This window comes from Maylandia zebra, linkage group LG17 (genome assembly GCF_041146795.1).
Source record: "Maylandia zebra isolate NMK-2024a linkage group LG17, Mzebra_GT3a, whole genome shotgun sequence".
Taxonomy (NCBI): domain Eukaryota; kingdom Metazoa; phylum Chordata; class Actinopteri; order Cichliformes; family Cichlidae; genus Maylandia; species Maylandia zebra.
The window spans coordinates 19,702,527-19,726,190 of NC_135183.1; the positions used below are offsets into that span (position 1 = coordinate 19,702,527).

Here is a 23,664-nt window from a genome sequence, read left to right on the forward strand (position 1 = left end):
TGTATCTCAGCAAGGTTGTTCTTGGGAGGAGGGTAGGTTTGTGAGTCATCTGAATAACAGTGTGAGGGGAGTAGGTGATGCTGAAAAGCCACCCACAGAAAAAATGTCTGCTGGTTAAAATAAGATTTAAACTGCTAAAGAGCAGTTCCTGTAATGCTTTCACAACTCTCCAGTCTACAGACAAGCATGCAATAATCCACTGTGTGTAATGCAGCACTTGGATCTGAAAGTAGCAAGTACCCGGTCCTGGAGCTGAAGCTGGTGACAAACAACAGAGAAAAGGAGTTTGGAGATCATTAAAAGCAGTATGGCATGTTTAAAGTCAGCTGGAACATTCCCAGTCAGAAGATGGGTGTTAATAATGGACAACACTCAGCCCAACAGTTTAAAAATACTAATTTAATATAATATTAGTCTAATAACATCCTGGCAAGATGGTGTCATCCATTTGACCATATCTTGATGGCATGGTGCTAAGTTACCAGCTAAAGGTGCCAGTATACCCACCATGTTACTCGCATGCCGTCTGTGACATCATTACACATTGATTTCTGCTCGCTGTTCTGGCCGCTGAGTCTCCTGAACAGTAGGTGTCAGCACCAGATGGTAGCGCCACATTAACATTGGTTAAAAGAAACAGGGAAAGATTTAATAACTGGAGCAAAGCTTTTTTCATCTTTGAATCTCTATGAGTCTCTGAGCGTACTGTACTGATAAATCATTAAAATCAACACTATCTTACACTCGTGCCTTCAACCCAGCAGCAGCAGTAAAAGCACAACGCGCCATGTTACAAAAAGCAAGAGTTGTTTAACTTGTAGAAATGGTTGCTATGCATATGATGTCAATTTGATGCCAACTTTATCGTACATCGCAGTTAACAAGCCACTGCAGGGCGGGTATAAAATTTAGCGGGCTTTATTAGTAACATCCAGAAAAATGTTTGGTGCCCTCTGGTGGCCATAACAGAGGTCCAGTTCAGGGACTCCAGCTAGCTGAAGTTAAATCTAGCAGACAGTCAGCAGCTTCAGCCGTGTCACCATCCACCTGTCAGTCAAAGAGGTCACGCCTCTAATAATGCAAAGTTTAAACCTTTATACAATTTAATTTGTAAACCTGTTTAAATAATTTAAACAGGTTTACATATAAAGGGGAAATCAAACGTCTTTTTTTCTGCTGGAAAGTTTTAACATGGGAGTCTAAGGGGCTCAAGTCAGGTTGCTAGTTTAATAATAAAAAATAATACATTAAAAAAAAGCCTTGACCTCCCAGATTTGGACATATGCTGTATTGGTAGCTGAGAGAGCCATGGATGACTTAAATACTTGTTGATCCACGTAATCTAAAATCTTCTGTGATCAAATAACTGAATAATAAAGACCTCTTCTGTCTGTTTAAGCTTTTGGGGGTGGACCTTCTCACAGTTTATTCACAGACTCAGATCCAATCAGACTTACAGTTCAGTCTGATAAACGTCCCCATCGGGTGCCAAACAGCAGTCTCTCAGACTGGCAGATACAGACATGTTCAGGCTGCTGCTCCTGCTGTTTTTAACATGGATGACCTCAGCGCTGGTCAGGTAGGACAATTACACCTTTGTTAATATGGGTGTTCTCTTTATATTAACAGCTGTCCATCCACCAGGGATTTAACAATATAAAGTCTGATTTTCTTCTTTGTTGTACATTTATCGAGGTGCTGTTTAGTGGACCTTCCTCTGTTGAGCCAAAACTAGGCCAACTGTTTTCAAATCAAAAAAGACAATTTGATATAAAAAGTTTACAGAGATACTAAAATGTTCCATCGTCAGCATACCTCTTAGACGGACGCGCTCAATTCGTACTCGATTGCGAGCTGATGGCCTGCTGAATGAGTTCCTGAAGGATCACGCCCCTGACATGATTAATCGCCGTTACGCTCAGTGCTTCCCGTCCAGCACGCCGTCACTGAGGCTCGGACGCACCAGCGAGAGGATCTACAACTTCATGGATGTAAGAAGAACAACACTGAGAGTTAGGGTTGCTGGTTCAAAGCCTTCAGCTATTATCAAAATATCCAGTGAGAAGTTTTAACCTTGTTACAGTGATTTAAATATTCCTCTAGGGGTCAGTGTTGTTCATAAATATGCTGATTTGTTAAGAATGATTATCAGATTTAAGGGAAAGTTGCTCAGTTCCGAAATATCAGTATGTCCTAAGTATGCAACTCAAGCTGGACAGAAGCAGTATTAAGTATTATTACAGAAGCAGAAATAAAAGAAATAATAAATAAAAAGTTATCATTTGTACTGCATTTCCATTCTTTATGTCCTCACAAGATATATGTTCCCAAAGTAAGACGTAGTTATTTCCTACATATAGAAGCTTTAAAATGAAAACAACACAGCCCAGTTTACTGAATAGAAACTAACTTAACTAATTTATACTATGAAAACAAAGGGAGTGCCAAGCTGGCCAAAATATGTTAGCATACATGCTAACATTAGCATGAGCATGTCACAACCAGCTACCTTTTTATTTATCTCAGAATTTTTCAAATTAAAATCTCAGCCACACTTTGTGCCCCTGCTGCGTTTCAGGCTCAGTTTTATGGTGAGATCAGTTTGGGGACTCCAGAGCAGAACTTTTCTGTGATTTTTGACACTGGATCAGCTGACCTCTGGGTGCCATCATCCTACTGCATCAGCGAGGCCTGCGGTAACACCTTACATAGCACCACACAATACCACACAACACCAGTGTTGCATTTGCAGGTCAGGGCAGCCTGACTTTGGTTTATTTTGTTCGTCTGATAAGAAGTTCAAAGTCTGTGTGTGTCTGTGTGTACTTGTATAAAGATGTTGTAGGCACATAAATCTGACAAAGGCAAGTCCACATAAAGTAAATAACATGTAATGAATATAAGAAAAGATAATGTCTATGTGTGTGTTTGCATTCACAGCGCTCCACAAGCGTTTCAAGGCATTTAAATCAGCTTCGTTCAGGCATGATGGTCGGAGATTTGGGATTTACTACGGATCAGGTCACCTGCTTGGAACTATGGCCAGAGACACACTGAAGGTCCAAAAGCTCTCAAAATTAAAAAGCTAAACTTCAGTATTAAAATTAACTAACAGCTGCCACGATTAATTTCAAAAATATTTTCATCCATCAAACTCAGTTTGACATTCAGGCACAACTAAAGGAGTACTGTTTTATCTTAATCAACTTGTTCCAGATTGGTGGTCTAACCATCCTGAACCAAGAGTTTGGGGAGTCCGTTTTCGAACCTAGTGAATCATTCCTGACGGCGAAGTTTGACGGTGTTCTGGGAATGAGTTACCAATCCCTTGCAGAGATTCTGGGCACCAATGTTTTTGACAACATGATTGCACAGAAGCTTGTGGACCAGCCAGTGTTCTCCTTTTACCTGAGCAGGTGCATTCATATCAGGAGCTCACCATTTCACCTCAATTAGATGCTCATTGTCATGCTCAGAGGAGCATGAGAGGGAGGATAATTACTTCTTCCTGTCTATTAACCTCTTACTACCCACCTGGTTGTTGGCAGCCCTGCTGAAAATATGGATGGGTTTACTCTTACATTGTAGATGTTAAGAGGGTTTATTTTTAGAATTTCTGGGTAAGCAGCTTTAAAAATCATGCTTTGAAACAGGCAGAAGTTTCACAACTAGTTCTTAAGTTTTGATAGAGTTTTGGTTGGTCAAGAGGGAAAGGCAGAGCAAGAGATAGCCACAGAGAAATGGAAAGGTCAAGGGTAACCAGGAAGTTCAAAGGGGTTTTACTGTGAGCTGTGGAGATGAGAGTTTTTCCCAAGGTTTCAGTTTTTTAAATAGGGTCTGCCTAGTCTGTGTCTAGGTCCAAGACTTATAGACTTCCTACCATCTACAGTGATATCAGAACAAATCCGCTTGGCTTCACTGACAAGAGCATCTGGTGAGCAGTGTTTCAGAGATACTTGATGTTTGGGGAGGTCTTATGGCTTCTAAGTATGCTTAAGTACGACAGGGTAATTCTACAATTTCGATCATAGACATGTTAGGATAAAGAAGAACAATCACCAGGTGAACCAGGAAGATCCACATGGTTGTAATTATTTAAGCATTCCTCCAGTGTTTCAGGGGTCCAGTCCAAGAGTATCTGGTTAGGCACTCGACAGAGATGCTGTACTTCTTGAGGGATATAAATGTGTTTGTTGTTTTTAATATGAGAGTTCTTATCTTTTGTTTATGTAAATGTGAGTTTTGTGCCCGCAGAAAAACCGGCCGTACCAATCCAGCAGGGGAACTGTTGTTAGGTGGAACAAACGAAGCGCTGTATATTGGACCAATCAACTGGCATCCTGTCACTGCCAAGGGGTATTGGCAGATCAAGATGGACAGGTACATTTTTCATATCCCAACAGCACAGCACTTTGGCAGTGTACTATGAACCACTTACAGTAGGGGAAATGGCACAAGACCTTTACCCTTTCTTGTGAAGACATTCATTAATAGAAACATAAAAATGCTTAATATTTCAGTGTAGCAGTACAAGGTGTGAACTTGTTTTGTCCAAGTGGATGTCAGGCGATTGTTGATACTGGAACTTCCCTCATTGCTGGACCAACCAATGACATTCTGAGGCTCCAACAGCTGATTGGAGCAACACCCTCAAACTTGGGAGAGGTACCAAAATATGTCATCTCATAGTCTACTGAAAGACCAGAGAAAGTTATGACTTTTTCAAAGAAAATGTTTAACCTACAGAGGGGACACTTAGACCTACTACTTATTCCTGCTTCAAAAACAATATCAGATATTTCTTGAGAATACTATATGACTACCGTAACTGAATTTTTTCAGCATGTCACTCCTCATTTTGTGTGTTTCAGTTTGTTATCGACTGTGCCAGGTTGTCCAGTTTGCCTCAGGTGACTTTTGTCCTGAATGGAACAGAGTACACACTAACAAGTGAACAGTACATCAGGAAGGTAAGGAAGGCTTATTGTTTTCTTTAGCTTGTGTTAGAACAGCTGCCAGTCTTCTCTTTCTTTTTATTTTCTTTTTCTTTCTTTATTTTTTTGATAAAATAGTAGGAAGGGTAATTGTTTTGGCGTATTCAAAAATGCGTATTATTTTATTATTTTAATGATGCACCTGTCAAATGGCTGAAATCAGAGATTGTTTTGAAATGCAGCTAGCATTTAAACTTCTGTTTATAGATTCTTTGCTTTTTTTTTTTTTACCTCACGCCTAAAAGAAACCACATAAAAAAATTCATAAATAGATCATTAATACATTGAGACTTAAGTGCAAATTTAGTAATTTGGCAGCTATATTTATTTTATATACTTTCATATTTTTACTAACAATTAAAATTGCTTAAGAAATAGAATGTCTCTTTTATACATGAAGCTACTAAACAACTACACAATCCACTTTTTGTCATTATCAGGAGACACTTGGCAGGAATGAGTTCTGTTTCAGCGGTTTCCAGGCTATGGACATTTATTCCAGCACAGACCCTCAGTGGATTCTGGGAGATGTATTTCTGACAGAGTACTACTCCATCTTTGATAAAGGACATGACCGGGTCGGCTTAGCACGTGCCAAACACTCTCCTGAACCATAACTTATTGGCGAACTCAACAGTAAATAAATACTGCACAATTGAAAAGCATTTTGTCATTCTCTGGCCTATTATTGTTCTCACATCATTCTCCAAATACATCAAGGACAAACAACTGTCTAGAAACTGCTGAATATTGCTGACAATACATTAGCCATTACTTCTGCCCCAATGACCACAAAGTTAACATTTTATTTGAAAAGGTACAGTTATTGGAGATTTAACAGCAGCAACAGGGATTGTACATTCATCACTTTATCTACATTTACAAAAGCACGTGTGATTTACAGTAATCACGGAAAGAAAGAAGATTTTGTTCTTATCCCCTGAGTACCAGTGTTTCATTAAGTGTTACAGTTCCTCTAATGGCCACCAGATGGCATCCAAGAAGAGTTTATTGAAGTGGATGAGAAACCCCCCTCCCCCCCCCATTCTTTCAGCATAAACAGCTAACTTGAAATGTTCCCATGTGGGCTGGAAATTATTCTTCAGCTAGAAAAATCACAAAGATACATAGGCTTGTTTTTTTTTTTTTGTTGTTGTTTGTTTGGGTTTTTTTTGCACACGTTTCAACTCTAATAATTGTTGATTATTTTGTCTCATTTTGCCTCATTTCTAATTTTTTAAGGAATCATCTATGGGGGTTTTGTAATCTTTGGAATATCAGGATTAAAGAGTAATTCCAGCAAATTTCTTTTTAATGTGCTACTTAACGTCTCATTGGGCCATGCTTAATTTGCACATTCTGATACAAAAATTCAGGGAAAAGAAAATTCACACAAAACACCATATGGTGAGTTAAACAGCACAATTTTTATGTATCTTTATGGAAAAAAAAATCGCATTTGGACTGTAGATGAATATGCAGATAATTAGCTTAAATCGGCAGTTGCCCTGGATGAAGTTCCTGAATTGAGATGGCAAAATGAATGATCTAAGTGATGGATTTCAGTGTTTAACCATCCAGAGTCTGGCTCATCACAGTGATTCATGATTTCCCATTTTAAATTTGAAGTTCACCATTTAGTACAAGGGTTTACAAGGGTACAAGTTTTAAACTTGTTCAATTTCCAAGGTATTTCAGTCAAGTAATTAAGATTGGGCATAAATATATTGTTGGATAAAAATATTTTTCAGTAACTGTATGAGAAGATCTGTTTTTGGGGGGCTTTTTTGGGGGGGGGGGGGGGGGGGGGGGGGGGAAGCATTTTTTTTAATGTGTGTTACTACAATGATTGATTTAATTATAAAATGATTTGATTGCTAGAATGAGGAAGCTTGGGAGAACATTTCTTAAAAAAAACACTACATGCTATTAAACATTGTCAGCGGGGTCAGGAGTATTTATCTTTAATAATAAGTTAAACCTCACAGGATTAAAATGGGGGTTCATGCTAGAACTGAAGAATAGTTGTTTGCGGTTTATTTTTTGATAGATCATGGTGGCAACAACTGATAAACCCAAAAACCTAGCTTAAATACATCCCTTAAGAGGCCATGTATATCCTGTTTTCCAAGTATTTTTGGTTAAAAACAACAACAACATTAAAGAGTCTTCTTCTTAGGCAACGTGGGTATTCATGTTACTCAGTTTGGTCTTACTGAACAGCTGAAGTTGTGGCTGGTTCTTATTTCTTTTCGAAACTCTCTGATTGGGAGCTGGTGTTTTTGACCTCTTCATTGTCGTTGGTTTCTTCCTTCTCATCCTCCTGAGTCCCTGTTATTCCCTGGAAGTCGTAATCGGGGTCAGGGAGCTGCAGAGTGTCTGAGGTTGGACCAGGGGATCTCCTGGACTGGAATCGAGCCAGTCCTTTTCTCCGCCGCCCCAGTCCTTTAGGACTTGGCAGGCTGCGGACCGATGCCTTTGAAGTCTGCCTGGAGAACTGGAGTGAGAACTGACGCCCCCGTGGTTTGGTTGGCTGACGATTATGGCCATTGACAGTTGTCCACCGAAATTCTTTGGGCCCAAGTTGAGTGGGGGAACAACAGAGAGAGGACGCAGTCCTGGAAATACAAAAAGAAAAAAATTAATTCTCACCTAAAGGGCAAGTCTAAGATTATAAAATACTGGGGTATAATTATTAAATTTTCAAAACCTTTTATCTCAAAATGAAGTTTGATGGCCGAACATGGAGTTGAATATCGTTAAAAAGGACACTGGCTGATCACCTTAGGGTTTCTGAGCCTGGGGCTTCATCAGTGGGGGAAGGATTCAGGCCATTCTGAGGTTTGGTATACGAATCCACATTCTGGCAAACGTCGCCACATAATGGAGGGCTGATGACAAGCTGGGGGAAAACAGAAATGGAGCTTTCCGGTGAGGGTGGGTTGCTGTTGACCTCCCTTAAGGTGGACAAAGTGTCCATGGAAGGCTGAGACATGAACAGCGAGGACAGTGGAACATTGATCCCTGGTCCTGCATTGACCCTGGATTTAGAAATGACCAACAGAAAACATAAAAGATCAGATCATTGTAATCTGTGGACAGCTGGATCTTAATATATAAATTATTAAATAGGAACCTTTGGTACTATCAGTAGGATACCAGTTACACATCTATTCATGCTTTAAATATTCTAATACCTGACATCTGGGAAGAAACTGCCAGTTGCATCACTGCTATGTCGTTTGAAGATGGGTCGAGGGGGTCGGAGGTCAGGAGGTTCCTGAACACTAAGCAGACGGCGGACCCGACCCAAAACCTGCAAACATTAAAAATATACTCAGAATCTGAACTTAAAGACTTTATCATTAGTACCTAATGTCAAAGCTTTAAATTTAACAGGTTTCAAATTGTTCTATATTTTTATTCTTCTGCTGTACAAGAGTAGCTTTGTATGATTCACAGTTCAAAAATCATTCTTATGTATCATTTACTGGACTTTGATGGTGTCCTTCAGTCCATCTTACTTATCAAACAAGCCATCCCTTTAAGGTCACCATCCCTATAAGCCAACATTTTTCTGATTGGCTGCCCCTCATAAATTAACAGCTTTGACACAACGTGGGTGGGGTTTCTGTGAATCTGATGACCAAAAAAGGAACATCCCTTCTCTGTGACATCAAACAGGTCCGAGTGCAGAAAAAAATCACCAGCAACAAAGCATTTAGAACAATTTAAAGCCTTAGGGTTTACCACACAGGGGTTACGGTATTTTCTGCACTATAAGACGCACTTAAAATCCTTTAATTTTCTCAAAAATCAACAGTGCGCCTTATAATCCGGTGCGCCATATGTATGACTTCTGGTTGTGCTTACTGACCTCGAACCGATTTTATGTGGTATACGGCACTCAAAAAATCTGTCAAAAGATGTTTTAGTATGACTTTGGTAAGCTAAGAAGCCACACCACTTGATGGATTGTCGGAGCATTATGGCTACCATAGTCAGGAGTCTCGCGGGGTAATCTCGGACCAAAACGCGTCCGCTTCAGGTCCAAAACACTGCGGCATCACTGAGCGTTACAAACTGTCTAAATTCTTTCATCTTTAATAAAATGATCAGCGTTGCTGCTTTACCAGATGTAACAATTAAGTTTAACATCCAGGCACCCATCAAAACAGAATATGTAATGTTCTGACTGAGAGATTACTGAAAAAATTAAAACGTACAGCTCTGCTATCACTTCCAACAGACCCAAGACAGAAAACTAAACAGCAGTGACTTTTGTAGGTTTACTGAAGTTGGGCTAGCTGGTATATAATGATGTGCCATGTGATCGCTAGCAACACAGCTATGTTAGCATAACATAAACACAATGAAGCTGGGGGATGAATGTTAACTTTTTTCCACTTGATAAAACCACCCGATGGTTAGGGGCAAAGGAAATCGCATGGCAGGATGCTGTAAACGGACCAAATTTCACTCAGGAGAACAACTGAGATAATCCATCTACAGTACGAGGTTGTCATAAATATACTGCAACAATATGGGAATAGAGCACCTGCGAGAGAATTCAACATTAATGAATCAATGCTGGAAGTGGCGCAAGCAAGAAGAATGAGTTGAGTAAAGTTTGTCTTATCAGACTGTTTTGTTTCGCTTAATGCGCCTTTTAATCCGGTGCGCCTTATGAATGAACACAGACAGGTTCATCGACAGTGCGCCTTACGGTCCGAAAAATACGGTACTTGTACATTGGCCTTCCTATTAAAAGGTTGGTTTAATATGAAAATCCAACACTGGAATAGGACATATATGGCAAAAAAACAAGGAAAAGTATAACAAATCCAAAATAAGGTTTAAGTTAAGGCCTCATGATTAAACTGTTTAACAAATAATATCTCTCAAGGTCAACACCCTTATTTACATTTTCACAAGTACTTATTTTTCTACTCTCTGCAGTTTTTATACTTACCTCCTTTTTTCCAGAAATCAATTTTAAATTAAAAAATGAAAGCAATAAACATTTTACCGACTCTTGGCGCCGCAGCAAAGTATAGTCCTGTTGCCGCTGATGGTCGTGGCTAACATCAGTGTCGTCAAACTGCAGGATGTCCGAGAGACTGGAAGAGACATTGAAAAAGAATTTGTCATGCTGATAAAACTTCTCTAAAAAAAACTAATTCTATAACAACTAGCACGTCTGTGACAATTCACCCACACAGACTGAGCTACAATGTGAAACATAAACTCCAACACGTCCTTCAGGAAAAATGTTTGTTCTCTAGAGGATTATAACTGTGCATCAGCCGCTAAACTTGATCCCTGACCCCATGTCGGTGGTGGAGCCAAGAAATGAGGGGATGCAGTAGTCTGCAGCAGCCAGCGTGTATGGTGGCCGTGCATCGCAGTCATTCCAGTAAATGTCTTTGGTCATGTGAGGCATGTTCATGTGCATCTCATCCACTGCCAGGAGAGACACCTGCAGGAACAGGTAAAGAGGAAGAATGAGGCGTGTTCAGTTTTCAAGAGACATTATTTATAAAAATTTATTAAGTAAGATTAAATTGGTAAGAAAATCTACCAATAATTTAACAGGACAATCTTTCATAGTCAAATCTAATCCGGTTGATTGATTGTGCTTCTTGGAAGAATGGATATTATTATATAACTATAAGAAGGAAGAAAACTGCCTAAATCACAACTGAAAAGAGCTCAGCAATATTTTTAATTATTTTTTATACTTAAAGGAAGTAAGGAATTTATAAAAGATGGTACAATATGTTGTATTAAATATCACATTTGCTTTTCTTGTTAGTTTATTTTCTAACCTTGTTGTTGTTTCTGATTTATTTTGTCACATTTATTTATTCATTTATTTACTGCTTTCATTTTCTTCTTATTTACCAACTTGTTCAATGTTAGTTTATTTCTTTATTTCTGTTTATTTCTTTATTTTCCCATTGTATTTCCCCAATAATTCACAGATTTTGAATTACTGATTTATTTATTTTTTGTTATTATTATCTTATTTTTTTCTGCATTTTCTTTTTTTTATGTAAACAAGGGTGTGATTTAAAGTATAATATGGGCTAAATGTTTAGCCAGAATGAAAAATAAAACAGATTATGGAAACAACAACTTTGACCAAAATCAATAAATAAATGACAAATTAAATGGTCAGTAAATCAACAGGATGTAATACAAAGAAAAATGAATGTAGAAGCTCACTGAATGAGAAACATCAAATGTCACATTTTAGGAATCAACTGATGTCCTTATATATTTTTTCTATTATTTTGCGGTCTGTAACGCATTCTTCATTTGAGTAATTTAGTAATTTTTTCATGAATGAGTGAATTGGGTAGTTTTGGTCTTTTATATGTTTTTGTGATTTCATATTTGCAAATATATAGTCATAGTTCAAGTTCTAGCATGCTAATAAAAGTTTGAATTATTTATTCAGAACATTAACTGTTACACAAAACAATGGAAATGTAAAAACTATTTAATTTTGATTTCTATTTTCTTATAAATACAAAAATCCATGTTGTAAGCTTTGTCATTATGATTTATTTAGTGCGGATTGATGTGGAAATTCATTTAGAGTGAAATGAAACAGAGTAAAAAATAAAAGTTTACTCTAAAACTTGCTTTCGAGTAGCTTGTGTTTAAATTGTGTGTAGCTGGGCCTCATGTGGCATCATGTGCTTGACTTCCTTGCGTGATGTAAAAATAAAACCAAGTGTGGAAATGTTCCAGAGTATATTTTTGTCCAGCAGGAGAAACGTGTAGGCAGCTCCTTTCCATCTATTCCGTTCTGCTCCCTGACAAACCACAACAGTTTCTCATGTTCCCTTTCTGTCCACGATAAAGTCAAAAGTGTTTGTTCTACCAGAACAGACCCTGGAAATATAAGAGACTTTGAGCCTCCGTCATTGCTGACCTGAAGGTTCCTGTCGATGATCCAGTTTGCCTCAAAGTCATCGTCATCATCGCCAAACGGGTTGATCAGCTGCTCTGCTACCTGCCAAACAAACAAACATGTCTGAAAATCAGTCAAACTAAAAACACAAAACTGCCTATATGTAAAAAAAATAAATATTACTGCTGCTCATGACAATCGAGATGGCCGTTGTCACTGCTCTATAGGTTTCCTCGTCTCTGTTTAAGGGATTTTTCAACATTGCTTGCATTATAGTGATACCAGCATATGTATCTCCAATTTCTACAAAATATTGTTTTTGAGAGGATGTAGCAGCTCTAGTTTCTTTTACCATGACACTGAGAACAAAACATTTATAACCACACTACTTGTGACACTCTGGCTCATGCAATATTTCTGGCTCGTCTCCACCAAGTAGATTATTATTAACTTTGTGTTATTTATATAACAGAAATACGTCATGAGATGAAAGAGGTCAGCCACAAATGTATTGATGTGTTTCAAGCAGAAGAAAAACAAGATAGACACATCATTTTGTGTTATTAAATGTGTTATTAAATAATTAATCTGAAATATCTCATATAAACTTGGTCTTATTTCCCAATCAGCATCCTCCTTCTGCTTTTATTAATTGTACTCCTTCCATTAAAAATACATTTTGTTTGTGTTTGTCTACATTTGAGTTCCAATTTTGTACTGAAGCATAAGAACTGTGTGTGTTTTTGGCTTATTACTGCCTATCTTATCTCTGCATTTAGTACTAGATAAATAAGTACTTGAATTTTTGAATATGCAGTCATGTAGATTACATACATTAGCATATGTTACCCTGTCTCTGTGAAACTGTAGGACACATCTTCCATGAAAAATATCTGCATAAATATATTTTGTTGTATAACAAACTTGAGGAATAAAGAAGTCCAAAACTAAATTTTACTTTTGCCAGAACAGCACAAAAGCCCCTCTGCAGGCTTCCAGACAGGAACCAATCAGACAACAGTGGGCTTTCACAGAGGTGTGACCTAATGAGACATGACACACCAGGCTTGATGAGTCATGCAAAGCTACTCTGGTGGAGTCTCTGACTAAAAATATAAATTCACAAGTTTGTTTTACATATTCACAAATTGTAGGAAAGAATTTATTTGACCTTAAGCCAGCCACAGTAGAAGAAGAACTGCAGCAAGGTGAAAACGGGGACGTACAGGTCAAGGTCATGACCTTGGTAACCACGGGTGTGGTCAAGAAACTGTCGACCAATTAGACAAGCAAAGAAAAAGGTGTAGACAGCAAGAGTGACAACCTAAAAGGAGAGAGAGAGTGAGAGTGTTGTTCAGATTCCTTCTTCTCTCTGTGGGCGATTCAGAGCTCTGATTCAGTTAGTGTAATGATTATGATGTGATTACATGAGCTACATCCGTATCAAACATGCTGCTGTGGCAAGTACGAAACAGAGAGGACGGACACAGACCTGTGTGTAAACCAGAGGGACACCGACCCAGTTGTAGCCAAAAAGAGTCGCACACCAGGTCCTGAAGCGATTCATTTCCTAACACAGAGAGGAAACAGCAGTCTTTCCCCAGCTTCCAGCAAACTGTGAATTTCTGTAACTCAGTAGGCTAGTTGGAAAAAGAGTCTCATTTGCCGTTCTGGGAAAGCTGAGTGTCACATTACCTACATGTCTCCTTTATGTGGTCACAGGCTAACGGGGGTTTTAGGATCTAACTGGCTCCAAAGGATGAATGAGTGTGCTTTGAGTGCTTAAGAGCTTTTTCCTCTCTAACAGCATATGTCTGTAATCAAATGGCAGCGTTGGAAAAAATATTAAGGTTATCTGATTATACTGATCTTTAATGGCCATACTGTATTGTTTTTTACCATGATGTTATCATGATAATGTAAGATATAAGCATGTAGTTAAATTAATAGTGATACATTATGAGACGTAAGTGGCTGAGCCACAAAAATCTTTTTGCAGCTGTAAACAGTATAAAAGATGGACATAGCTTCTGGGTCTGACACCGGTCAACAAGCATTTTGGTACTGGCAGTTTTTCACCTGTGCTGTAGCAGATTTTACTTGCTGATGCCAAATGTAAAAACTGTTTTTGTTTAGCTTGTTGTGTTTTTTAGTTATGAAGTATTGGACAACTTCAATGACTGGGCAGAAACACCGATGCATTTCAGCATTTAAGAAATATGTTTCTTTTCCAGAAAAGTGAAGTCAACATTAAGGAAGGTGTTTTTGTTGGTCGTGAAATACGTGAACTGATGTTTGATGACGTGTTCAAAACGAAACCGAAGCCTAATGGATCATCACCACGTGAAGCATTCATGTAGCATGTCCAGAATTTTCTTGGCAATCATGGAGCAGAGAAATTATCCACAGCTGAGCTTGTGGATAACGCGCTGAACGCATAACAGCTAATAAGTGCCAAAATATTAATGAAGATACGCGCCTTACATCTCAACTTTCTTTCACCAAATCTGGTTGATGTCAGTCTCGAGGCTTCAAAATAGGGCTTCCAAAGATAGGATGTTGTCATAGAAGCTATGTCCACCCTTAGTCAATATTGCCCATTTCCAAACATGAAAAAGATAAAATAAATAAAATACCCAGGCTAATACTTTAAGCTTTAGTGTGCCCCAGGGAAGGGATTTGCTAATAAGTGACTAAATTATACTAATGATAATAAACGTCTTCATGGCAAAAACAAGAACCTGTGGTGGTGGTAAAGTCACTGCGGCGTCGTTCATCTATGCAATTTATTTCTTGTGTTTGAATTTATGCTTACAAAATCATAAAAGTGTTGTGAGTTTATGGAGATTATGTTGCTAAGCAATTTCTATGAAGCGAACCACGGCGACGCTAACTGCCCTGTCGGCCAACAACAGTGACACATTATCCCTGCAGCGTTCTCTCGCCATAAAAGTGCATTTTTATAGTCACGTTGAGAATGTTCTGCAGGTCGATGCTGTCTTGGATGCGTCCTTCCTGCCGAGCTTTAGACGCCAGGTTGGAGAACCAGACAACAGGGATCCAGTACTTCAGGTGAGGAGAACGAACGTTCTCAAACACCTTCCTCTCCTCAGGTGTCATGAAACCTACAGATGGGGAAAAAACATTGTTTAAAATAAGTCAGTGTTGGATTCATGTTGATAGACTATTTAAATAAAATGATGGATCATATTGTTCCAAAGCAGTTTCAGACATAACGCTTCCATGCAGACAGACGTTTAGGTTTTGTTGACAGAGTATCAGCCCAAAGTACTTCTTTAATTGGCCAATAACAAGGTAGTCCCTGGAGTGATATCAGGAAGAAATTTAAGTGGCGAGGAGCCGAACTCTGACTTTTATATTTCTAGTTAAGACACATTAAGATCACAGTGTGCTCATTTTGAAATACAGCTGATACACACTAAAATACTCAGGCTCTAACCTGCCTCGACCACATGATCCATGGTCGGGAATCGTTTGCAGACAGCCGTGCTGACGGAGCGGAAGATGAGGAGCGATGTGAGGTTAACGTAACGTACCAATGTCCGGCGCAGCAGGCGGCCATATTCGTCTTTACCCTGAACACAGCTGTAGAAAGATAGAAAACAAAAATGGAGTTCATGATTATCGTCAGCTAACCACACCTTATTCTTCTTGTGTATTCAGGCTCGTTTTGCACGGGGCACTGAAGTGTTCCCAAATCACTAAACAAGACAAGGTAGCTTCTAAATAAGTTAATTATGGATTCTTAGTGGCTACATTTGTCTATCTTTGATGTAAAGTCTGTGAGTTCCTGTCTGTGCCTGTAGAGGGCAGTGTTTTTGTAGTGGGTACTTGTGGCCTGTAGAGGGCACATTAGAGATGTAGACTGTACCTGGAGATGTGGAACATGAGTCTGTCCGGCCAGGGCAGGTTAACAAACTGATTCCACCACCGATTCACCACCAGAGTCACATAAAAACCTAAAACATTTATATTCAGTTAACACATAATAATTTGTAACTGTTGTGATAATGCAACCTATCCAAACAATTGAGCTCTTTTACAGCAGTAAATAAATAATCATGTCATGCTGACTTACAATGATGTTGCTGCAAGCACATTTAACATGAAGGACACATTGTGAGAGGCCCTAACCCTAAGAGTTTGATAGAGATCTTATCAAACTCTTATGATATACTTTAGTATTCAAACACAACACATGTCTGTCAGTCAGCACTAAGCACTGTTCTCAGTGGGTAATATTAGCTTGGCGTATCCTGAGATTATTATAATAACACTCTGGTTCTTTGATCCCCTGTAAATCCAACAAACTGTAAAGTGACAGCCAGGTGTTTGTTAAAATCTTAAATCTTAACCACCTGAAATATATGGCAATGACCCAGTGTGCACACATTTACAGGTGTGTATAAAGGACACGCAGTGGTACTAAATACTGTCAGTGGACTTGAGTCTCACACACAGTTCACAGTTGTAGCTTGAAAACTTCATGTTGCAGTTTGCAAAATACCAGAAGTGCATTTATTTCTTTTTCTGCCACATATCCAGACCTCCGTCCAACATAGTCCAGATATATCCAGACCTCCTCTGAGGTCTTCTCAGCTATCAACAGGTGATATCAGACAGGTGGATGTATGATCTAAATGTCTGCTAGGCTTTACCTCAGCCAAATGAAATTCTTTAATTCTGGACTGTGTTTGGAGCACTTTTAATACAATTATCTGACAAATAACATGGCTGGCTGTGAGGTTTAGTTTTGGTGAGTGATATTTACCTGGATGCTACTTAGCACTAATCATCAGCTATCTGTGAGTAATGCACCCACACAGAAAAACGAAAATCTATTGAAACTTGAAAATAAGCAGAGAATCAATGGATGGCATTACCTTGATTATCTCTTCTAAAGAGTGTATGTGTCCTCTAAGGACTGGTTGGATATATGATGTTTCCTGGTCTATCCAGGGGTTCCCACACAATTTTTCCTGCTGGGAAAACCTCCAGAATAAAGCCCAGGATGCCCAAACTATGTGAAGTGACTGTTTTCAGTGCAATATTACTGATTACTGAACCTGATTTTCTCGTGAGTCCACGTTGTATATTAGAGACTCTAAGGTCAATTCACTTACTGCAAGGGCATTTTTACAGTTCATTTACTCTGGTCCAAATCAGTTGATGAGTTTTTAAACTTGTTAGTTTCCTCTATTGTCTGATTTCACACGTAGAAAAATTCAAGTAAACACCACACAAACTAAAATATGTCACTCAAACCACATGGTAGTGTGAAGTCCTCTTATTGGCCATGTGTGCGGAGCGGGAGTGACAGAAACAAAAACAGGACTATTTTTTGGATAATTCTAAAATTCATATTTATCTGGGAAATGTTTTGAGCAAAACTGTACTCTGCATATGGCTCCAAGTGTGATTAATATTTTCACATCTGAGTTTAATTTAAACAAAACTAAAGAGCACTCGCTGCAGGACACGACACCTATTTTCTTACATTGTGTTGTTGATGTCATCACAGTCATTTAGGACCATGGGTCATTTTTGTCTGGATACTTTGATAAATTGTCAACTCATGCACATGCATCTCCTGTTTTTGGCATTTACTTTAGTTACTGACACTATTTGTCTTTTATTTTCTGGAAAAACCACATTTTAGGAACTGTCAGGTTTTAATCTTTTTTTCAGTTGACAAACATAGTGAATATGCATCCTGGGATGGTGGCGGTGATGGTGGGTGGAGATCAGCTACACAAACATTCATCCTGCTTTTAGCCTTTTCTCCTCTTTAATGATCCGATTCCATTAGCAGGCTGCTAATGAGGCAACCAAACACCCCCTCTGTTCAGCTCTCCGCTCAAGCAGGAAACACACTTACAGTTATATTTGAGTTTTCATGTCGCTCTTTTTTTATTAGACTTAATTTTTACTTTAGTATAATAATAACACAGGTCGGCTACGTTCTTCAATCCCCTGAGAATCTCTCAAGTCTGAAAGGCATTAGGAATGAAATCTAGGAAGATAATAAAATGTTATGTAATCTCTTCCAGTATCTGAGAATCACTGGTTAAATGATCATAAAGCTTGTTTTTAAAATATAAATATATTAAGTAAAATATAGCAACTAAATATGCTTACTGTATAATTAAGACTTTTTCATGAATGGACAAGATGAATATCAGATATGTAACTCAACCATTCACCACCGTGACGTCTACTTTAGTCTGGAAGTGTTTCTTTCAGAACAATCGTCCATGTGATGATTCATGTGTTTTACATGTCATCAGTTCAGATAGTAGTAAGCTTTAAGGTTAGGACCTTGTGCAGACAATGGTGACTGTAGGACATGGTACACTCGACTCCAACTAAGTCCCTGAACTGGACTCTGCAACATGTTTGTGGAGAATTTTTACTGCAGTTATGTTAAAAAAATTGTGGTTTGCTGAACAGTTAAAATAATAATAATAATAATAATAATAATAAAGTCTTTTATATAAGCATTTTTCTAAACAATATTATAAAGTGCTTTACAGAAAGCATTTTTAAGAAGTTATTAAACACATCTGTCAAAAAGAAAACAATAACAAAAAAGTTGCTCTACCTTCCTGCCCAAAAAATCCACTACAACCACAGCACTAACACACTCACAGTGGCTTTACAGTTCTATGAAGTCAGACAGAAAGGTCTAACCGTGAGGTTAAAAATGGAATTAGCCTGTATGTTTCTTTTAAAAGAAAAATACTAGAAGACTATTGAAATAAAAGTAAAGCTATGGTTTGTCAGCTAACATACCCAAGACGAAGGTGACGGGGATCTGTTCAGCATATTTGTCACAGTACATGGAAAGTTTCTCAAACAGTCTCTTCTGATCCTCGGAGAGCACAATCCTAGAGGACAGAGGAAACCGTCGTCACTGCCAGCAACTAAGAATTTAACATATGAGAAATTCTTCTGAAGTTACTCTTCAGCCGATCAGAAAGTTTCTGAATGAACTACAATAAGCTGCAGGTCTGTTGCCCAATATGTGCTTCTATTCAGAAATACAAAGTCAGATAAATCTTTTTCTACACAGACATTTTCTGATATACTGTATTAGTTATTTAATATAAAACCTTTAATGAAATTGCATAGAAGGCTCACATCCTGTTTGCCTGGAGTCAGATATGTGGTTACAACTTGATGAAAGCTAAATAGTCAACTTTCATTTGTAGCATATATAAATGATAACTCAGTCATGTTGTTTGTTTTGTACAACAGTCTCATCAAGTTAATTTATTCTGTCATATTATATTTATTGTAGTGAGCTGTTATACTTTATTTAAGATATTTTGCTAAATAATGTGTTCATTGTTTTCCCTGCTGCAATAAAGGAATTTGTATGATTTACGCTTTAAAATAATCCCAGTTCATTGTATACTGGATCTTGATACTAAGGTTATGACAGAGAGCTAAAACTAAAAACTAAAAACCAAAATAAAAGTTTTGGAAAATAAAAACTTCAGAAAGAGCTGAAAGATTCAGACAGAACAAAGCTCATTTAGCTTCTTCCCCTTCTGAAACACTCTAAGATCAAACTTTTGCACACAGAATATGAACATTAATCATTTACAAGATGAAAAAAATGTTTTTGGTTGGCTCATGTTGCTAACCAAAAAGGGGCGGAGCTTATAACCACTAGAGTGAGGATATATTTTGGCTTCACTTCTTGGGACTCATCCGACATTACATCGAGTTTTGAGTTGTATCAGCCACTCTGAACAGTGTAGCAATATTTATTAGTAACTATGTTGAAATTTACAAGAATTTAAAAGAAACACTTGCATGATGCACAGCTGTAATACGACACTGTCGCTTCCCTTCCTGTGACTGTGTGTGTGTGTGTGTTTGACCTGTATACGACGCTGAGGACGGTGTACAGCAGAGCAAACAGGATGAACTCTCGGTACAGCAGCTTGTAGATGCTCCCCTTCCAGCGCAGCAGCAGCTGGTGAAAACCGAAGAAGGTGGCGTTGGCGACTTTACTGGAATAAGTAACCGTCATCCTGAGACTGAGGAGCAGACTAAGACCTTCATCCAATGGGAGCTAGTGGATAGTCCCACTGGTTTTCTGGTTACAGCCTGGATAATTAACACCACCTTAACATTATGAACATAAATGATCACTTTTGTCATTATTGCTGTATTTTACTCACAGAAAAATGCCGTTGCTTCCTCCTCAGCAGTGCTCTTCATCAGGCTTCTTTCCTGATTTCTTTTTGCCAAATGCCAACCAAACACACACTCTTTCTCTATCTCTTCCGTTCTCTCTCTCCCTCTTTTCTCTTCACCATGAAGCTGTCCAGTTGCCCAGTAATGCCATGCAGCACACACACACACACACACACACACACACACACACACACACACACACACACACACACACACACACACACACACACTATTCAGAGCTATATTGATGAGCCAGAAGGCTAAATGTAGTCATGTTTCAGCTGTGTGTGTGCCAGCATACATAACATTCGAGGTAAACATGTATAAACAGAAACACTATAAGAGGCAACATGAGGTCATAACACAGAGTGACAGTGAACAATCAAATAAACATAAATGTTTTAATATGACTATAAAATAATAAAGAAAGATTCATTTTAAATCTTTTTAAAAATTTGATTATAAAACATTTAAATACCAAACAGCACTAACTTTATATTTCTAAAGAGGTTTTCCATTTGCCTCGAGTCAGATGAAATTTGTTTAGTGGCATCTAGTGGACACTAGAGCAACTCAACTAATTCATGTTGAGAAATATGGAGGGCTCATGGTGCCAAAATAACAAATTAAATAAAAAATAAAAAAATAGGGTCCTTCGCAGTATCTTACCTATTCCTACACAGCAAATTCAAAAGTGTTAAATGTTTTGGTGTTAATAGTCTTCTTGCAAAAGTAGAGTTAATTTTACTCTAAGCAGAGTCACATTCTTTTAATGTAACTCTGAGGTGTAAAATGATAGTAGTTAAAATCGAGTGTTAAAAATGAGTGTTTCTATGTCAAATCTGGAGGTGTTACAATGGAAACATTAACTCTTGACCTCTTAACTCTGAACTCCTACAGGGGCTATGACACCAACAGAGTAAATTCACAGACTCCGCCCCCAGCACGGCTCCAATCGAAGCTGAAGTGAAGCCGTTTCAGAACATTTTGCTCTACATGTTTGAGTTGTTTGCGATGCTTGGTAAGTCATTTTTTCAAAGATTGTTTCAATTATTATTATGAGCTTTTACTTCTGTGGCTCTTTGGAGTTGAGACAAAGCTGTGTGAAAGGCATTAGCCATGTTGCTCGCTGATAGCATAATATTCTGTTTTAGTTAGCTGAAAGGTATTGTTTGCGGGCAAATACCACAGCCTTGAAAAAAAGCTTGCATGTGAATTTTCAGTCAAACTTTTGGTCAAATACACCTAAAACAAGGTCTAGAATGTAAATGTTGGTATAATGGTGCTACTTGAAGCCTGAAAACGATCGCCCATAAAAAAAACAAAAAAAACCCCAAAAACGAGCAAACAGCAGTAGCAGACGTCCTGACTGGATTCTATGTTAGCATAGATCCCTCCAGAGTTTTGTGCACACGGTTTAGGTAAAAATGAAAAAGGTTGAGGTTTTACATTTAGTTCAGTATTACCTGTTGCCTGTGTCCTTGTCTTTTGGGAAAATACTTTACACAAGTAATGGCTCAAAGAGGATTCCTTTTTTTTTTTTTACTGTGCTGCAATTGTTTACTGGATTATTTGTGCCATTAATTAGTGTCAACTAATTTTTATTCAATCTCCGCACAGGATATGCTTGTGAAGATGGAATATGGGGGAGAGCAGAAGTGCGTTGCAGTTCCACAAAGGGATGAATGAAGGACATGCATATTGTATTGAAGCAATAAGTGATGAGATGCTGTTATTTGCATTTACCAGCTCACCTATGTCAGACCTTTTGATAAACAAAATTCTAATGAAAGTGAGAACATGTATACTGTTACATCTTTCAGAAAATGTTTTGAAATTGTGGTGCACAGTTCAGAATAAATGTTTTTCAAAAACCATTGCATCTTTTTAGTAAATGTTTATTTCCAAAAGAAATTTCTAGAAGTTCAGAACAGTAAAATTCCCGCTTTTTAGAATGAATTAGAAGATAACTCTTACGTAGTTAAACTAAAATAGTCTTTGAGAGTTAATATATAAACTCTTAACACCAAGTGTTAAATTATCAACTCCAGACAGATTTGGTGTTTAACACTAAATCAGAGTTAACGTACCAACTCTCCAAAAAGAGTTAAATTAACACTCTCTGGTGTGGACCCATATAGACATTTTAATAGTGTTGAAATCAAATCCGACAGTGTTAATTTGGACATGCTGGATTTGCTGTGTAGGACTGCACTCTTCTGGACAGAGATCTCAGATGTTGTTCCCGGGGTCTGCTGGAGTTACTCGCCTAGCTTGGGGGCCACTGCATCGAGTACTCAGATTACAACTGGGACCACTGTTGCCTTCACCCTCCACATCTTCTCGAGCTCTTGTGCTCCTTATGCCCTACATTGTCTCAGGAGCATCGCTGCACAGCCTACCCTTGGGGTCTTTCCTGGTGTGGTAAACCCCAACCTTTTTTGCTTTTGTGCTCAGAGCGTGTTACTGTGAGGTCATGGTCAGTGTCCCTGTGCTGGCTTTCAGTCCAGGTTTGTCAAGCCACAGTTTCAGATTGAAGAAGTCAGTTGGATGACTCATGAAACGTAGTCAGTATCTGTAGCCAGTCTTGTTGATGGGGTTCAGTACAGCAGCGGGATCCAGGCCTGATCTGCTCTTCATTTTTTTCGTGTTTATATCATGTGAGACAAATGTCTTGGTGCATGTTCAATCATCCGAGGAAGGAAATCCCAAAAAGTTTCTTTTCTTCTGGACGTAACGTTTTTATTGGGAGAAACGTTTCATCACTCATCCAAGTGACTTCTTCGGTCTAGGTGACTGCAGGTTTTCCCAATCTTATAAACAGTACATTTGCATAATGACTGAAACTAGCACCACTGAAGGAACAAAGGGCTTGGAGGTCAGTGGTTGATCAACAATCACTGATGAAGCAAAGCACAGCAGGACAGCTGCTCCTTAAGACAAATATTGTTCCTCTTCTTCTCAGAATCCAAGCTGGGAGCTGGTTCCACAGACGAGGGGCCTGAAAGCTGAAGGCTCTGCCTCCCAGTCTACTTGGATGGGAGGCAAACACATAAAACTTAGCACTGCCGTTCCTGAAAAAAACACCTCTGCTCCAAAACATATTTCAGAAAGCAGTTGCACATCTTTAGACACAGAGAAGGCCTTCGGTAGAGACAAACAGCACTGTTTGTTCAACGTGTTATGAGTTCATGTCAGGAAAAACATCACAGAGATCATGTGACATTAAAAAACTCGACTGCAGGAATTTTACAGCAGAAATATTACCAGTGTGAGGCTCTGCCACGGCTGCTGGTCACGCCTTATCAAACCTTATCCAATAACTGTACAGTCGCACTGTCCCTAAAATGTCTGTTTTCTTAGAAGACATAATGATAAATAAATGGTTTTAAAGTGCTTTTGTGGATATTTTGTTGACTCCATTTACATATGGGGGGATTTTGACATATTTTTGTCACTGAAGAGGTATGTGCCACCCTACCTAGACCTTAAGCCTTTCCTTTGGACCTCTGATGAAAG

General features: G+C 38.5%; 2 protein-coding genes across 5 annotated transcripts; one reads left to right on the plus strand and one right to left on the minus strand.

Annotated features, from left to right (window-relative positions):
• Positions 1–1,461: 1,461 nt before the first annotated feature.
• Positions 1,462–5,653, plus strand: nots (nothepsin). The gene is made up of 9 exons (XM_004566474.3): positions 1,462–1,579; positions 1,811–1,991; positions 2,579–2,696; positions 2,941–3,059; positions 3,217–3,416; positions 4,255–4,380; positions 4,521–4,665; positions 4,872–4,970; positions 5,435–5,653. Exons 1-9 carry the CDS (start codon positions 1,524–1,526, stop codon positions 5,609–5,611), a joined length of 1,221 nt encoding a protein of 406 aa, XP_004566531.1. The 5' UTR covers positions 1,462–1,523; the 3' UTR covers positions 5,612–5,653.
• A 1,148-nt stretch (positions 5,654–6,801) lies between these two features.
• Positions 6,802–20,313, minus strand: LOC101474360 (bestrophin-3). Of its 4 annotated transcripts, none has more exons than XM_004566472.6 (14): positions 20,130–20,303; positions 19,827–20,044; positions 18,730–18,824; positions 15,809–15,896; positions 15,377–15,522; positions 14,887–15,041; positions 13,409–13,486; positions 13,088–13,240; positions 11,938–12,018; positions 10,322–10,473; positions 10,024–10,114; positions 8,192–8,310; positions 7,778–8,035; positions 6,802–7,612 (listed from the first exon to the last, which is right to left on the minus strand). In XM_004566472.6, the coding sequence occupies exons 2-14, from the start codon at positions 19,976–19,978 to the stop codon at positions 7,237–7,239; spliced, it is 1,944 nt and encodes a 647-aa protein (XP_004566529.1). In that variant the 5' UTR covers positions 19,979–20,044; positions 20,130–20,303; the 3' UTR covers positions 6,802–7,236. The 4 variants fall into 4 exon arrangements, 3 of the variants coding, with proteins under 3 accessions (XP_004566529.1, XP_004566528.1, XP_004566530.1); XM_004566471.5 differs by having other exon boundaries at positions 19,827–20,055; XM_004566473.6 differs by having other exon boundaries at positions 19,827–19,921; positions 20,130–20,301.
• Between the last annotated feature and the right edge of the window lie 3,351 nt (positions 20,314–23,664).